Source organism: Aplidium turbinatum, chromosome 15, assembly GCF_918807975.1.
Source record: "Aplidium turbinatum chromosome 15, kaAplTurb1.1, whole genome shotgun sequence".
In the NCBI taxonomy this organism is placed as follows: Eukaryota; Metazoa; Chordata; class Ascidiacea; order Aplousobranchia; family Polyclinidae; genus Aplidium; species Aplidium turbinatum.
In genome coordinates, this window is record NC_137486.1 from 16,638,590 (window position 1) to 16,656,833 (window position 18,244).

General features: G+C 38.0%; 3 protein-coding genes across 3 annotated transcripts; 2 read left to right on the plus strand and 1 right to left on the minus strand.

The window, feature by feature from the left end:
• Nucleotides 1-2,025: 2,025 nt before the first annotated feature.
• Nucleotides 2,026-3,420, plus strand: LOC145784595 (transmembrane protein 242-like). The gene has a single exon (XM_082596451.1). The coding sequence runs from the start codon at nt 2,126-2,128 to the stop codon at nt 2,576-2,578; it is 453 nt and encodes a 150-aa protein (XP_082452577.1). The 5' UTR covers nt 2,026-2,125; the 3' UTR covers nt 2,579-3,420.
• An 8-nt stretch (nt 3,421-3,428) lies between these two features.
• Nucleotides 3,429-7,558, plus strand: LOC145784594 (uncharacterized). Its single transcript, XM_082596450.1, has 6 exons — nt 3,429-3,565; nt 3,929-4,113; nt 4,209-4,460; nt 5,029-5,190; nt 5,345-5,443; nt 6,057-7,558. The coding sequence occupies exons 1-6, from the start codon at nt 3,478-3,480 to the stop codon at nt 6,189-6,191; spliced, it is 921 nt and encodes a 306-aa protein (XP_082452576.1). The 5' UTR covers nt 3,429-3,477; the 3' UTR covers nt 6,192-7,558.
• A 4,101-nt stretch (nt 7,559-11,659) lies between these two features.
• Nucleotides 11,660-16,609, minus strand: LOC145784007 (uncharacterized). The gene is made up of 2 exons (XM_082595764.1): nt 13,144-16,609; nt 11,660-12,882 (listed from the first exon to the last, which is right to left on the minus strand). The coding sequence occupies exons 1-2, from the start codon at nt 16,607-16,609 to the stop codon at nt 11,660-11,662; spliced, it is 4,689 nt and encodes a 1,562-aa protein (XP_082451890.1).
• Between the last annotated feature and the right edge of the window lie 1,635 nt (nt 16,610-18,244).

An 18,244-nucleotide genomic window follows, 5' to 3' on the forward strand; every position in this document is an offset into this window, starting at 1 on the left:
TATGAATTGTATTGAAGGCAACTTTTCCGTGCAATGATCCATCATTTCATCTAAAGTACCAATTTGATGATGTAGAGGTCTTCGTAAATTTTCCATAGCTGTTGAATGCTTCACAGTGCCCCCAGTGCCATCGCAAGGTGACTTACCATGACTTGTGGCAAAGAAAAACCATGATGTTTCCAGGTCAAAATCATGTTTGTGCAGGCACAAATGAAATTTTCTTTGCCAACAAGTCATGGTAAGTCACCTTGCGATGGCACTGGGGGCACTGTGAAGCATTCAACAGCTATGGAAAGTTTACGAAGATCTCTACATCATCAAATTGGTACTTTAGATGAAATGATGGATCATTGCACGGAAAAGTTGCCTTCAATACAATTCATAAAACTTCTCAAGGAAGATTTGACGAATGAAAGAAAACGTCTGGAAGAAAGGTGGAAGCTAGCAAGTACAATAAAAGGAACCAGAGGATTTCATTACTTTGAACCAGTTGACAAGTCTAAAATTGGCATCAAAAGAATAAGTCACATATGATTACACTTACAACTTTGATACCAAGTACAGCAACAAAAGCATCAATCAAGGAAACTTTGTAGCAGCCATGTATGATGGAAAGTGGTTATGTTGGAGTAACTTTGGTAGTTGACACAGAAAATGGTGACATCTTTGTAAATTTTCTGCACCCTAATGGACCGCCTCCATCTTTTCATTGGCCAAGAACCAAAGACGAATGTTGGATTCCATTTGAACATGTTTTGTGTATTGTAGACAGTCCAACCCTTGCAACTGCTCAAAACCAATATCAATTTTCCATGCAATGTTTGCAACAAATTCAAACTCATTGGAGATCAGCTAATAAATAATTAATTTCTGTCACACATATGCTTTGAAATATATTATATATATATACATTAATATCCAGTTTAACCAATTATTTAAATTGGGAATATAAATTGAAAAGCAGCCCAAAAGCTATCATGGTTCAAATCTGCAATGAGAGTTCAATATAATTATCCTTTGGCTTTTGCTGACGAATTTTGTGATATATCGTTATGTTTTTCTTAAAATTTCTCAAAGCACGATAACCTTTTTTGTTGATTAAATTGCATCTTTGGACCAGATAAAAAGAGCCACTTCTCTATTAGTATTCTTGGTTTTATTTCCTTCTGGCATTAAACTATACAATCATTAAAAACCAATTTCAAGTGAAACATTTTACACATTGAATTTCAATAATCTTTGCTTTGATTTTCAGTAGTCATAGTATGGTTAATTGACTAAGCAAGATATTCAAAGCTTTCAACTTACCTATTATGTCTACTAATGTATATATATTGTGCATAATTGGAAAAAAGGGAAGCAAAGCACTGTTGAACAATTATAAAAACAATCAATTTAGCCACTTTGTGTATACGGTACATTTCGACTTACTACGCCTAGATTTTCTCAAATACACAAAGATATCTTTGTTTCACTGTATAGGGGAAGTCAAGACCTTTCATATGATGTATTACTCGAAAAAATTGAAGAGGGGCCTTTTTCAGTATAGTGCTTGGAAGTTACGTCACGGTTGATTGATTTCAATTCCACAACAATATTATCTTGTCTTCAAAATCATTCAACCATGACCAAAATTGTTGAAAGTTTGTAAATGTGTTGACTTCAACCAAACTTAAGTTCTCACAAATTTTGAAGTTTGTAACATTAATGGTGTATGTTTTATTTACGTTTAAAATTTGTTGTACCAACTTTTCACTAATTTCATGCATGAGCGAACGCAAAAACACCTCATTTTCAAATGGCCATATCCCGAAAACCGCTGAACCGATTTTGCTGGGATTGGTATCATTTTTCTCAGAATGACTTGCTCTGCAAAGTGTCTAAGTTTCATCAAAATCTGAGACCATGGGTTACATAGCTTGGTCAAGTTGACAAAGACTTACCCTGTAGCAAGTTAATACTTTAGCTAGACTATGTTCAGAAACAGGTCAACATCAGCAGTTTTACATTAAATTTCCAGAACCACCAAAGTATAATTGTTAAAAGTATAATAAAGATGATAGTTTAAAAAACTTGTTCTTAATAACCTTTTGTAAGCTCTGAATACTGTCTTATAACAACAGTGATGGAACGTATTGATAAAGATGTGCAAATCACTAAGAGTGAAATTTCTCCAACACAAAGTGCAGTGTTCTTGTTTGGAATTGCCGGAGGTGCTGCCCTTGGTGGGTTTGGCATGATGCTGGCAAAGGCAAGAAAGGGAAGTCCTGAAGAGTTTCATGGTGGTGTTTTACCAGGACAGAAACATGAAAGTGGGGCCCGATTGGCATTGCGTGCTCTTGGTCGAGCAACAATTTATTCTGTCGGTGGATTTTCATTATTTTGTTTTACTGTTTGGAAACTTATGGGTGTTCACAGCTTGAAAGAATTTACAGCAAAGATGCAGGGAATTATGCCTGCTATACCACCTGCATCCACATCCACAGGAGAAGAAATAGACTGGGATGAAATATTTAAAGGAAAAAGTAAATCATCTCAAAGTGATTCTACATTAGAGTCACCAATAAGAAAAATGTAACCCTATGTGCTTTTTTGTTTAGAATTGTTCTTTCATGATGTATTGTGTGTAGACTCGCAAAACAGATCAAAAATATTTAAAATGCATCTTAGTTGTAATTTGTCAGACTGCATAAAAAGTAGACCATGTACTTTTTAATAGACACATCCTTATAAAATGTATTAAAACTAAGACTTAACATTCATATAAATTCCACTAATTTTTTTGTTGCCTTTGTTCAGTAGTGAGCTAACACATGCTGAAAATGATGAAATATATAATGATAATTTTTTTGTAGTTGGGACGAGTTGACCATTAGTACAATTTCTTTGGTTTTATAAGCAAAATAGCTTTGACCTTTGGAACAACTTTAGATACACAATAACTTATGCTACAGCTTTCTATTTTATCTGAATTTGTTTAATTGTTTGCCTTTTTTTTATTCAATGCAAGATAAACAGTCCACTATTTCCAAGTCTATCACACAATCTGCTTTGATAAAGTCTGTGTCTCACTCTCAGGTGAACACCATTTTGCAGCAACACCTTTCCAACAAATATGCTTGCTACACACATGTACATTATATCGTACAGTACTTTGCCATCTACAATGTTAAGGTTTTGCCACCTTTTCTTGTTCATTGGTGTTGATGCATAGCTTATTGTAGCTAGTACTATCTTTTTCATTCTGTGATCAAAATATGGTTATATATTAAAACAGTTTCAACAAACTTAAATTAACTAAGGTCACCACTTCATAAGTTTTTTTATGTTTTAAACACAATGTTTGGAACTTTATGTCAACTTGTTTGTCATTCAATACCAAGTACAATCAGTTATTAACGGTTATTTTTCCATTGCAGATGCAAAGTTTGATAAAATGAATGCTTAAATCATTTGGTTTGTTTGACAGTGGACAAGATGTCTCCTGAATTACTTTGTCACGCTCTTTCTCAGTTTGTGAAAACTTCTGAAAGTGTAAAAGCTTCAGCAAGTGAAATATTACAAAGTAAAGTTAATTTGAAAACTTCTAACATTTGTGTGTGATGAGAATATATACTATATATAATATTCAATTTTTTATTGCCAGTTCTTTGAAATTTCAACACATTGCACAGAATAGTGAATATTAGTTTAAATCTTTCTTATGTATAAATTGCAAGAAATGGAAGTATGAGACCATCAAAGCAACATAACATTCAACAACTTTTGCACCTTAATTTGAATTGGTCTCTCCAATCCTCAGTTCTGATTGTTCAGTTCTTAATTAAATATACTGACATTTGTTCTGTTTAGTGTTGTGCTTGGCAGTGAGCACTTTGTTGCATTGATACTTTTGCAGTCAAAATTGCATACAATTTGTGCATTATAGACTGCACATCTGTGCATGAATTTGTGGAAAGTAAGTTGGGATCATTGATGGGAGTGATGAAAGCTTACAGCACTTTGTACACTGAAGCCAAAGTTAAAAATCGGAAATCTTTAGAAAAACAGTGGGCAAGACTTTATCGAATACCTGAAGTTCAAGAGGCTGTTAATGAATTTCTACATTTTGAGGTACGGTAGTTAGTGTTACTGCGTTGCATACATAATATTGCTGGAAATCCAAAAGTTAAGTTTTGAGATTTTGATATAAAAAAAGTTATTTTTAGGAATCCTGGGATACTTTTCTCACTGAAATCGACGAGGCAGTATCAGTAAACAAGGCTCATGAGACAGACTTTGTGATTGGTGACAATTTTCCTTCTGGAATTTCTGTCATAGATGCAAGATCATTGGTTTCCAAAGAGTTTTCTTCAGAACTCTTACTAAGTGAAGAAAACAAACACTGTCTTGTTGTGCTATTGAGACACCTCGCATGACTTCCGTGACGGAAGCATGTGCAAGAACTAGAAGCAGCTAAGGTATATTTTGTTGAAAAATGGTTTACTTTGGTTCTGTCACTACTTAATTTTCCATTAATTTGTAGCTAGCTTTATAATTCCAAGAACAACTAAAAGTTTTGTTATCTTAAGTCGGGTATGATGTTATGGTTGGAGGGACATGCTGATTCAGAAACCAGAACAATGAATATTCTCATCCGAGAAAACGCAAATTGTGAAAGCTTTGCTTGTTACTTTGTGCAAGAACAACTTGTTTCCAGTGAATTGCTATCTTAGTTAACTTGAACTTTCATATTATTTTAAATGAGTTACATTTTTGCTTTGACGTGCATAGCCTAGTTAAACGTGAATAGGAGCCATTATTAGGACACTTTGCAATTAGAAAGAATCCAATGTAAACTTTTTCTCAGTCGTGCGGGCAGGTTGACAAAATAATCTCGTATATATGTATTCTCAATACAGCCAGTAAAAGCAATAATCTCAAAATTAAAAAGTGTATAGTGTTCTCAAAACTCCTTTTTCTCATTTATAATGTTGTCACAACCAGACCATTTCCACTGATTCGTGACATATAGGCTATTGTGTGCAGGATCAACTGGCCAATCTGAGCTGCTCTGTTGTTCTTGTATCGTTTGGTATCCCAGATGGTGCTCAGTTGTTTATAGAGCAAACAAAAACACCATTTCCTATGTTTTTGGATAGAGGTCGTAAAATTTATATGGCTCTAAACCTTCCCCGTTCCATCGCCAAGGTAAATCATTACATAAGGTTGTTAAAAGTTTAACTCAATACTCAATAAAAATACTTTTAATTTTTTTTAGCTAAAATACTCACCGACAAGTTAATATTTTCGATACTACTTATTGCTGTAGTTCTTTTTCCAACATCTGTTGTTTTATGTTTAGTCTTATGGAAGTGAAGCTTTATCGTACTACGGAGAAGCCATTTCCCGTTCAGACTCAATTCCAAAGCAAGAAGCCGCCATAGAGGATGACACCCAACAGGTAGATATTATTTGTTGTCAGAGATGGGATTGGGTAACACTGAACCGATTAAGAACGGAAATTGGTAGTTTTAATTCTTGCTTGACACGTTGAAGCATGAATGAAGTCCTCTGCCTCGTGTCAGTATGGTGTGATGGAGCAAACTGTAAGCCACATCATGTTTGGGTATTCCATATATTTCCTTCCAAAGGAATAACAAGCCGCTACTTCCATAACGATCTGACAAAAAATTGGCACCAGGTCCTTCCATTCCGCTCATCGCAAACGATCACCTTTATACGAACGAACGATGGTAACTGTCGTTTAAAAAAACATACAATTTATAATAATTTATGATTTTGAAAGAATTGTGTAATGTAAAATAGCATATGTTGTTGTCATTATGAGTCATAGGCTGATTCGCTGGTTATTGTAGAGTAAATGAGGAGAGGCAAAATCTTTTTTTCTAATTGTTTTATTTCGGTCATGAGCATTGAGCATGTTTGCACTTTCAATGTTTTTCGCTTCTGCCTTTTTTTAAATTATTTCTGTTATATTCTGGAATAATGGTAATTATTTTCTTTACACTGATAACAAGCAAAAATATAACCAAACTGAACTACTTTCTTTTTAGCTTGGTGGAGACTTCAGTTTATCGAAATCTGGCGACAAAGCAGTTTTCTCACTCATTCATCGAAGTAAAAATTCAACGGATAGACCAACTGTTGCTGGAGTTATAGACAAACTTGTGCAAATGCAGTCGTCATAGACGTTCAAATTTTTTCATATTTATATGCAATTTTCAGTTTAAGGTGCCACTTTTGCGTAGGATATTCTTCAAGTTTTTCAAGCAAAGTTTTCAAAGCCATTCAATTTTTGTAAAAAAATATTGAAACTGCAGTATGGTGTAGCTATAAACGTTGCTAAACATGTTTTTAACTTTTGGATTGTCACAACGTAGTTTACTTTAGGCAAAAGAGCGATTCTGCTTTCACAAGCTGACTGTCAGTCATTTAGGTGGCAATCTCTGATTTTGTAGCCAGTGCAATCATTTTGCCTATAATTTGCTTGGAAAGATAACGTTTGTGTCAACAATAAGCCCTCGTAGCCATGTTTGGTCCCTTCCATAAACCTCCAGATGCCACTAACTACAGGTTTAGTTTTTCTCTTATTAACTAATTTGTTTGGGTGATAGCCTAAGTTCATTTGAATTAAAGATGTGTTTTTCTAAATAGTCATAATTCGATTTTATCCTTACACGTGTGGAGATATACGATTCTTTCCTGCAGCAATCGTCTTTGCCCTTTTTATCTATCTTCTGTCCATCGTATCTTCCTCCTGGGGTCCGACCTTGTCTGCCTTATCTTTCACCATGATCTTATTGGACGTCCCGTCGTCCCCGCTTCCTCTTTACCACATTCCGAATGGACCTGAGAATTTTGTTCAATAAACCAATGCTTCTTGTAACCACACTTTCCACAAACATTATCGCTGTGGTAAATACAGTGAAGGCCACACACTTCATTTTTTACACGTTGTGGATTTATGGTGCCTTTAAGCTTCAATATGAATAGATGTTTAAATGGAATTTTGATAGGTAATTTTTGTGTGATATTTTTAATTCAATCGTGTGCCTCAGTGTGTTGCAAGAACATGGCCGGTGTAACTTCACGTTTTTTTACAGTTTGTATGACGGTTTTTCAATAAAGTGTCCAAGCATTGTTGAACCCGACTTTTCTACTGTGATTAAAGTGAACTCGAAATACACTGAGTTGAACACCTTATGTTGGGTTAAAGCAAAGCGTGGTTTATCAGTGGCGTACGGCGACCAATTTTTTTGGTGTTCATTTTGTTTTTGAAACGTTACACATGCTTGATTTGCGAAGTGACTCTTTGTATCATATGATATCAGTTTATTTTAATATGATCTGAACAGTCAATGGGCATTGGGCAAACTACAAACCTGGTGTGTGTTTTAAGCCTGCTGAAAAGAGTGATTTCGCAAACAAATGGTCACCCTATGCCACTGGGTTGGACTGTGGAAAATGAATTTTGTACATTTACACACGGTATAGGCTACCATATCGCCTTTTTTTTGGGAAGCTGTGGATTTGTTTTTGCTTTTATTTAAAAAAACAGCTACTACTCATGAAGTAAGGACTACTCATTAAGTAAGGAAAATTGAATAGCCCACTCCAGCCTCCTCATGCTGACCAGAGCTTCCACTACATTTTGATGCAATAGTAGATAAGACAACCAAAGGTCGGTTTGATGCCCACAGAATGCACGATTGTGTCTTGAAAAGAAACTGATTATGACACACTTTCATTTGAACCAAAAAGACTTTCTTGTAAACTTGATCTAAAATCAATGTAACTCATGCTGGGGACAGGGAAAGTAGTAAGCTACTATCAGAATATTTCTGGATCCCAACAAGTTTTGTTTGTCCAAAAGCGTGTCTTTTTCAAGATCGCTGAGGCCCCTTGTCTACAATATTACAAGAATCATTTATATCAAACCGTTTATGTCGGCAGTGGTGGGCGAGTGGTTAGCGCGTTGGGCTCGCAGTCGAGAGCCTGCATGTTCGACTCCAGCCACCCGCACCTGCTGTTGTTTCTCTGGGCAAGAAACTTTACGATAATTGCCTCTACCCAGTGATCGATTTCGAGTAATAGGTAGTACCAAATTTAAGTCACAAGTAGAGTAGACAACCGGAAACAGACATTGCCGTCGGCTGCAGCGTGGGTCAGGTGTACGTCGGAAGGCGTACACCGATGCATAGCGCCATAGCCGTAGGAGAGTAAAACATTTTGGGGGGGCGAACAAAATTTGCCCAAATTTTGTCTTTGCGTATATATTTTTAAAAACATAAAATTACTCACAACCTCTGAGATAGTGCAGTCTAAGAACTCCACAGTCGTCAACTTGGCGGTGTACAAAAACACAGGCAGCAAAACGTTCAACTTAGCAAAACAAGGCTGAATTAACTTTAAAGTAAATAAACCATCAAATTTAAATAATTTTCTTGTGGCACAAAAATATGTATATATATTAGGCCTACCTGGATTCAACAACAATTTAAACTGAGAATTCAACAATAACTGGACAACAGTGGCTAAATATCCAAGTCGTCAGATCATTTCAAAATCTCTAGCTCAATTGCAATAAAAAGCCAGACCAAAAGTAGCTGAATCTTTTCATTATAAAGATAGTTCAAAATATCAAGAGTCAAGATTCGTAAATTAGCATTGAAAAAATCTCAAATGACAACCTATTTACTTATCAAACAAGTAACATTACTTAATCTATGCTACTAACAACCTGAAAAGAATTCTACTGTACAGTTTATCATACTATGCACATCAAATTTGCTCCTTTGAACAAAACTAAGTTGCTATTAGTATTAGTATGAATATTGATCTCATATTACAGTGAAGTTATAGCCAATGTTTTTTCATTAACATAATTACTGTACGGTACCAAGATATTCTAAGTTCATGATGAAGCAACTACTGAAATCGCAGGCACTGAACCAAAATAACTCATATATAGGTAATAACTTCAAACTCAATCCTTGCCAGAAAATACAGACAACATCATCAATACTGTCTATATTGCCTGATATTTTAACCGCATGAATTGGATGCCAAAGCAACATAACACTTGCCTATATATTTTGATCATTGATTACTATAATATGTACTGTGTCATATATGGTAAATAGCTGAGCATATCAACCCTAGGACTGACAAAGACAAACAGCAGTTAATACAAAAAATAATTTTTATGTATATAAAAAACATTTCAACTGTAGCCCACAAGTTCAGTTCACAAAAACATGAAATCAAACACTGGAAAATTCACAGATACTAAAACGAAGCTTACACCATTCTCTACAAATTGTAACATACCAAATACGATAGTTTCCAAATTTGAAGATGGCACAGTTTACATTCATGGGAAAATCTTAATGTACTGTATTTCATACAAAATATTACACTATAACAAATATACAAAGTTTTTAAACTGTTAAGATGTTGAAAACTCATAGTAGCCTAAGATTGATTTGCCCAATAACTATACATTTTTGCCCAAATATTTTTACAAATAAATGCATCAGTAGAATATATATAATGAAGCAAAAAACCTCATAAGATTACCAGCACCCAGCAGGGTTTCAAAATTCCACCAATGAAGAAATGTAGTGTATATATATCCTAATGATTATATTAGTAATAGCTTACCTCTGCTTGCTAATTGCATTATTTTACATTTTGCAGATATATACTGAATCGAAGCTTAACATTCTGCCCAAATTGCAATACACCAAATACAAAAGTTCCAAAACTGATGACACTACATTTAACATTTTAAGAAAAAATGTTAATGTATTTCATACAAAATGCAACACTATAAACAAATTCCTAAACTAGAAAGATTTTGAAAACTCATGGTAAGATTGATTTTTCCAATAACTCGACATTTTTTCCCAAATATTTTTACAAATAAATACAATAGTAGAATATAGAGAAAGAAGCAAAAAACCTCATAAGATTACCAGTAGGCTACCCAGCAAGGTTTCAAAATTCCACCAATGAAAAAATGTAGTGTATATCCTAATGAACATCGGTAATAAGCTTACCGGTACCTCTGCTTGCTAATTGCATTTTCTTACATTTTGCAGATATATACTGAATCGAAGCTTACCATTCTGCCCAAATTGCAATATACCAAATACAAAAGTTCCAAAACTGATGACACTACATTTAACATTTAAAGAAAAAATGTTAATGTATTTCATACAAAATGCAACACTATAAACAAATTCCTAAACTAGAAAGATTTTGAAAACTCATGGTAAGATTGATTTTTCCAATAACTCGACATTTTTGCCCAAATATTTTTACAAATAAATACAATAGTAGAATATAGAGAAAGAAGCAAAAAACCTCATAAGATTACCAGTAGGCTACCCAGCAAGGTTTCAAAATTCCACCAATGAAGAAATGTACCGGTTGTCTTAAACGTTTTCTGCCTAGACTGGATAAAGTGCAGGCCTTACTTATTAGAAGAAATGGTGTATTGAAAACGACAATAATAAAACGAAACAAACAGTTGCTTACCGACTTCTTACATATTCCCTAGTCACTCCAAATCTCCAGTTCTCCAGATTTATAAAACAATGACCACTCCAGTCCATGCCAAAACGTAAAAAAAAAGATCAACTAGCAAAAATTGTTAATGCATGGCCGGGTCACTCAAGCATGAAAATAGAATGGAGCAGAGATACAACAATAATATTAAATGGGCGGGGAATCGTTTCTAACATACCCACCCCCAAAACCAGAGTTTAACAAATGAGGGTTTTACCAATGTAAAACGATTAAAACGAAGCAAAACACAAACCAATTAATTGCCACAAGGTGGCCACATAAACGACAATTAACATGAATTATGCAAATGTCGACCAGAATCAAAAATATTCGCGGTTAGCAAGGATCACAATTGCAACACAAAGGCTGGCTTGCATTACACACAAACTTAATAGAACATGCATAACAGTAGCCTACAGAAGGACATCGAAGACACGCCCAAGAGGAGTTAAAAAACCCTTTTGACCAACATGCTTAGCGATTGCTAAAATTAAGCACAAAAACATAAGTCTACCGACAACTGGAAGTCAGCATAAACGGATACACGAAAAACAAATGATAGCATACATGGTACCAGTGGCAGAAGTGGGGATATGGCATAAACAAAAGCACACATACAACCTAATACTGCACAATGCTATGACCAGCGCAAGTGACATTAACGTCAGAGCAAAAGTAGGCTACCAGAAAAAACACGCGACTGTTAAGTCGAGTCGTGATAATTAAGCAATGAATTGACAAAACACAAAAAATAATATCGCACATAGCAAAAGCATTAGTAGTGAGACAGGTGTGTGAAATAGTCAGACCAAAAACAGAGCTAGACTGCTACAGTGTAAATAACTGCAGGATGCAAATAGAAACAACACTATTAATGGGAGTCAACAACACAGTTATGGCAGAACTGCTGGATGCAAATGCATCGACGACACCGCGTTAGCTGCGGTAGTGAGGAGCACAAGAATAATAATAGTAAAATAAACACAAACACGCAATACAATTCAAAAATGAAACCTAAGTAGCATGAGCAATGTCCGTTGTGCAATCGTGCCAACCAGCCAGCCTAGAAAACAAAATTGTCATTTTAAAAGTCCATACTGCCCTCTAGCAGGCAGATCTTTCTGATATCGCGAACAAACTCTGTACCGTCAGCAACCTTTACTCGCACGCGTCTGACAAGTTTATTAGTGTCCGGCATAACTTCCTTTACAATAGCCTTGGGCCAGTGCCCACGTTTAGTTGCCTCGTCCGTTACCAGTACCAAATCGCCTGGTTTCAAGCTTGGAGATGTGCCAAACCACTTTTGTCGGGGCTGCAGCTGAGGGAGATATTGCAACAGCCATTGTTCCCAAAACTTGTCTGTGAGGTATTGGGTCTTTCTCCAAGAGCGTCGATAACCGTCAGCCTTCATAAAAACATCTGGCGATAGGGTGTCACAAGCTGACCCGGTGAGTATCATACTTGGAGTCAGGGCTTGCAGATCATCTGGTGACGATGGGAGCGAAGTGATGGGACGATCGTTTAAAATTCTTTCAATCTCTGCTACCAGCGTGAGAAGGTCGAATTCATCCAACGTAGCGTTTCCCACCAGCGACCGCATCAATTTTCTTAATAAACGAAAAAATGTTTCGTAGAAGCCGCCTTGGTGTGAGGCACGCGGAGGGTTGAAGTGCCAGTTCGTTTCATGCCGAAGTAAGACATCTGCGACTTTCTTATGATGGAGGTTGTTGAGTCCTTGCCGAAGTTCGCGGTCTGCAGCAACAAAGTTTCCTCCGTTGTCACTGTACAGATCAGTAGGACAAACGTTTCTACGGCTGCAGAATCTTCGGTAGGCTTGAATGAATGCACTTGCCTCCAGGGATTGCACGACCTCAAAGTGCACAGCACGGGTCGCCAAACAATTAAAAATACAAACATCCGTTCTTTGTAGATCGTGGAAGTTCGAGTAGCGGGTAAACAACCGACAGAGAGAGTCCGAGTCCGTAATCGCGTGTTGTTGGGCTGAGCAATGTTCAATGTTTTTAACCTCTGGATCGTCTGACGAAATTCCGCCAACAAAGTCGGACTGGTTTGGCCAATTGCTCGTGACATCATGCAAAAACTTAGGACCATTGAACCAAAGCTTAGCGGTATTAACTTTATCAGGCCAAACTCCCCGAGACGCGAGATCAGCGGGGTTTAAGGTAGTCGGTACATAATGCCATTGATTGACACTGGTAAGCATGTGAATAGTGCTCAGCCTATTAGCCACAAAGGTGTGAAAACGAGTCGAAGTATTATTAATGTAACGCAGCACAACAGTTGAGTCTGTCCATAAGACAACACAATTGAATTTAAAATCACACTCCGTCAGGATAAAATTGCAGACTTTGGCAGCGAGCACAGCAGCAGTGAGCTCCAGGCGAGGTACGCTAACAGGCTTTAATGGAGCCACTCGAGACTTGCCAAATAGAAAATTACAAATTACTACAGAATCATCATAAAACACTTTAACATAAAACACGACCCCATAGCCACTGGTACTGGCATCACAAAAACCATGCAATTCAAAGCGGATAGCACATTTACCAAAAAGAGTCAGGCTTCTAGCGATGGAAACACATTCAAGCTCTGGAAGGGCCTTTAACCAAGCTTCCCAATTAATGTTTACTGGCCCAAGGCCATTAAGGGGTTCATCCCAATCAAGTTGAGCGTCACATGCCTGCTGCAGGAGTTGCCTAGCAGGTAAAATGAAGGGTTGTATTAGACCTAGTGGGTCGTATGTTTGCGAAATCATGGAGAGAACGCCTCTCCGGGTGTTAGGCTTTTGTTGGATACTCACCCTCACCTCCATGCAATCGCTCGCAGCATTCCACACAACACCAAGGGTTTTCTGCGTTGGAAGCTGGCACTGAGGCAAATCGACCTTCGACGCCAAGTCTTCCTGCAACACAGAACTCAAGACCTCTGCACTGTTAGACAGGAATTTAGTTAAATGGAAGCCGCCACTTTGTAATAGTTCACGCAGTTGTTGTATTAGTTCGATAGCCTGATCCGGCGATTCACATGAATGACAAATATCGTCAACATAAACATTTTTTAAAACTGTGTTAACAGTGTTTTGATCAGCACCTGCTTCATTGTCTTTGGCAGTCATCCGAAGTGCGAAGGCAGCACAGCATGGCGACGACTTTGCTCCAAACACATGAGTTTGCATACGGTAGTCGACAGGTTCCCCCTTGAGATCATCGTCCGGATACCATAAGAATCGAAAGGCATCCCTGTCTCCTTCGTCTACACGTACTTGGGAAAACATGGCCTTAATATCGCCCACAACAGCGATCGGATGTTGCCTGAAGCGAAACAATGTTCCTACAAGGTTATTGGTGAGATCTGGGCCATGAAGCAGCTTGTCATTTAATGACACGCCTTTAAACTTCGCGCTGCAGTCGAAAACGACTCTAAACTTGGCCGCATTGGTCGTGCAGTGATGGGGCACATAGCACGTCTTCCCTGGTGTGTCTACCACACCAGTTTCAAGTGGCACAGCATAGCCACATTTAACATATTCCTGCATTTTACCACGATACTCATTGAATAACTCCGGGTCAGCAATAAATCGGCGCTTCATTCCCTCCAAGCGCTTGAGTGCCATAGAGCGATTATTGCACAAGTCCGGGTCTTCATCCTTCCACAACAGCCCTACAGAATAGTGTCCATCCACCTTCTTCACCGTGTCCTGCATGATCTGCAGCGCACGTTTATCCTCAATTGAAGGACAGGGTACCTGTGGCTCACCGATGTCATTAAAATCCTGCAACAACACATTTAACATTCTATCGCAAGACTCTTTTACGCTAAGAAAGTTTACCATTACTGGTGAGTTGAGTTGCCTATCGCCGCCATCTTTCCCATAAATGGTCCAACCCAGAAGAGTGTGCAGTCCACATGGTTCTCCTGGTGCGCCAGTACGAACTTCCTGCAAAAGATAAGCCTGGTGAAGATCGCTACCCAATAACAACTCAACCTTCCTATCTTTTAGTTCAGGGAACTTTAAGTCCTCCAAATGACTATATGCACTACTAAGTGCTTCGGTGGGGATACTGTGGCTGACATCAACAATCTGGTCCATCACCAGAGCATCTGCAACGGAAAACACAGCTTGCTCTTCCATTCCCTGCACAGCCAAAAAATCAAATTTCTTGTCATGAAAGGAGACAGCATTGGTGGTCAGCAACTCTACATTGCTTTTCGTCGCAGCAACTCCTAAGCGAGATACGAGGCTTGAGGAGCATAGACTGACGCTGGACCCTTCATCGATAAAAGCATAAGTATAGGTATAGTTGGAGGGGTCCCCAGCCCATACCTTAACTGGTAAAACCTTAAAAATTGTTGTCCCAGATGTAGCTGGCACAGTTGCGGACGTTGTTGCTGAGATGCTCTTCCTTGGGGAAGAGGGACTTTCCACTTCCACACGGTTTACATGCAGAAGTGAGTTATGCCTCGATCCACACGTTGCACAAGATTTCTTAAATCTGCAATCAACCACTCTGTGGCCTGCTCTCAAGCAACAAAAACACAGTCTATGCTTTTGCACCAGGGTTTTTCTTTCTGCAACAGGTTTTTGTTTAAACATCTCACACTTCCATAGGGCATGCGACTCTGCACACAAACAACAGGACTCTTGTTTATGGTTAGCAGATTGGGAAATCTGCTCTTGGGTTGTGCAAACCGAAGCACGCTTGTAGCCACCTTGCGGATTAGATCGAGCCAGCGATGGTTGTGGAGCTCTCTTAACATCTTTGCCTGGTTGCATAAGATGGCCATATTGGCTGTCGGCTCGAGAGGCTGCATCCTCGACCAAGACTCTTAAATCACCAAACGTGGCACAGTCCGATCCTAAGTGATTAACATTAACGAACTGCTCCTTTAGCTTATAAGGAAGTCGCAGGAACAGCCGTTGAAGCACCTCATCACTGTTTAAAAGATGGGACTTACCCCAGCCATCGAAACTGACTTCACACTTATACATCTTGTCGCAAAGCTTTGTGAGGCCCGGCGCATCCCACTCTGAAATAGGGGGTCCTTGCAGCAAATCTTCCTTCACTTTGGCCATGAGTTTTCCAGGGTTGCCAAACCTTTTTCTCAATCTATCCCATGCCATTCCATATGCTCTTTCACTATTTTGCAAGCAACTCAGGCCAGATATTACTTCCAAGGCCTGGCCTACACAATTGTCCTCCAAAAAGGCGATGCGATCTTCAAAGCTTAGATAGTTTGACTCAATGTATCGTTCAAAACGCCTTTTAAAGTTAAAGAACTTTAACACATTGCCGTCAAACTTCTCCAGCGACAACCGAGGACCATGAACATTTTGAAACCCTGCACTGAGCTGGGGTTGAGGCACGACGATGGGAAATTCACTACTATTATTAGCTTCAGTGCGAAAGGGAGATGTGTAAGGATTAAGAATATTACTAGCACTACTGCTGCCCTGAAGGATACCCTGTTCTGCTTTTACAGGTGGTATCTTTACACCACTCTCACGGGGTGTCACGTGACTGCTAGACTCAGCAGCTTTGCCTGTGTCACTGCCTGCATCCATAACTACTGATGATGTTTGATGTGACACTTGCTTGGATTGCTCTCGACAGCTTCGAATGAGGGTAGAGCATGCTTCAAGCAAACCATAAATGCTTTCCCCCATACGGTTGATCCTAGATTCCATTGAGCCTGATTGCTGTGGTTTGCATTTGAGTAAATCTAAACGTTTAAGGGAGAGCTTCCTTTGAAGTTCAAGGCATCTTTTCTTTACCTCCAAAACTTCAGAAGAACTCAGGAAATCATCACTTGAGCATAGCTCCATGTCGATGGAAGTTATGCCAAGCTCGATTTCAACCAGCTCTTGTTCTAACACAACGAGACCTGGCAGCTCTTCGCTACTGTCATGTTGACCACTAATATTAGAGGCGGCCTCATGCTGCTCTGTTGAGCCACTAGCATAACCATTTGGCTTACTCCGTCTTGGGGTTTGCTTGGGCTTTTTACGAGCCATAATTAACACACAGCAATATACAAGCTACAAAAAACAAAATCTGTACGGTACTTACCTTAGGTGAGGTGACAATTGACCTTCACGATATTACGGAGAATGTCAGTAAGCAACCTACTAAAATTACAGGGTTTAACGGTAACCAGTTCTACCTGACTAGAACAGTGGCCTGACAGAGTACAGGCTTAGAAGCTTCAATCTTTGGCAGACCTGACAAGACTGCCCAAAGTGAAGATCTATTTACAAAATTTAAACAAAGTTTACAACGTGGCGGGCTCAAAGGCACAAACCAAAAAATGAATCCTTGGCAGACCTGAAAAGACTACCCTAGGATAACAAACAACTAGTTACAAAGTTCAAAGAAACTTTACAGCATGGCAGGCTCAAAGGCACACACCAAAAAAATGAATCCTAGGCAGACCTGAAAAGACTATCCTAGGATAACAAACAAATTACAAAATTCAAACAAACTTTACAGCATGGCAGGCTCAAAGGCACAAACCAAAAATGAATCCTTGGCAGACCTGACAAGACTACCCTAGGATAACAAAACAAATTACACAACTAGCTAGAGTTAACTAGACAGGCATAACCTTGCACCAAGCAAAGGTATGTTTTATAAATGATGTCTTAAACGTTTTCTGCCTAGACTGGATAAAGTGCAGGCCTTACTTATTAGAAGAAATGGTGTATTGAAAACGACAATAATAAAACGAAACAAACAGTTGCTTACCGACTTCTTACATATTCCCTAGTCACTCCAAATCTCCAGTTCTCCAGATTTATAAAACAATGACCACTCCAGTCCATGCCAAAACGTAAAAAAAAAGATCAACTAGCAAAAATTGTTAATGCATGGCCGGGTCACTCAAGCATGAAAATAGAATGGAGCAGAGATACAACAATAATATTAAATGGGCGGGGAATCGTTTCTAACACCGGTAGTGTATATTCTAATGAACATCGGTAATAAGCTTACCGGTACCTCTGCTTGCTAATTGCATTTTCTTACATTTTGCAGATATATACTGAATCGAAGCTTAACATTCTGCCCAAATAGCAATATACCAAATACAAAATTTCCAAATTTGATGACACTACATTTAACATTTAAAGAAAAATGTTAATGTATTTCATACAAAATGCAACACTATAAACAAATTTCTAAACTAGAAAGATTTTGAAAACTCATGGTAAGATTGATTTTCCCAATAACTGGACATTTTTGCCCAAATACAATTTTAGAAATAACTACATTAAAGTAAAATGCAAAAGCCATTTAAGGCTATTAGTAGGCTACCTAGCAAGCTTACAAATCTCACTGTGAAGAAATACAGCCTACGTACATGCTGGTGAATATCAGTACTAATAAGCTTAACTTTGCTTGCCAATTATGTTCTTTTACACTTTACTTTCTGCAGGTGTTGAATTGAAACTTATCATTCTGCCCAAATTGCAATACGTACCACATTATGCAACAATTTTCAAAATAGATGAAAATGCACTTTACATAAGTGATTGGAAAATATTAATGTATATATCTCATAAATTATAACAATTACGTAAACTTTCTAAACTGGTAAAATGTCGAAACATCACGATAAGATTGATTTGCCCAAATAAGTGCAGATTTTTGTC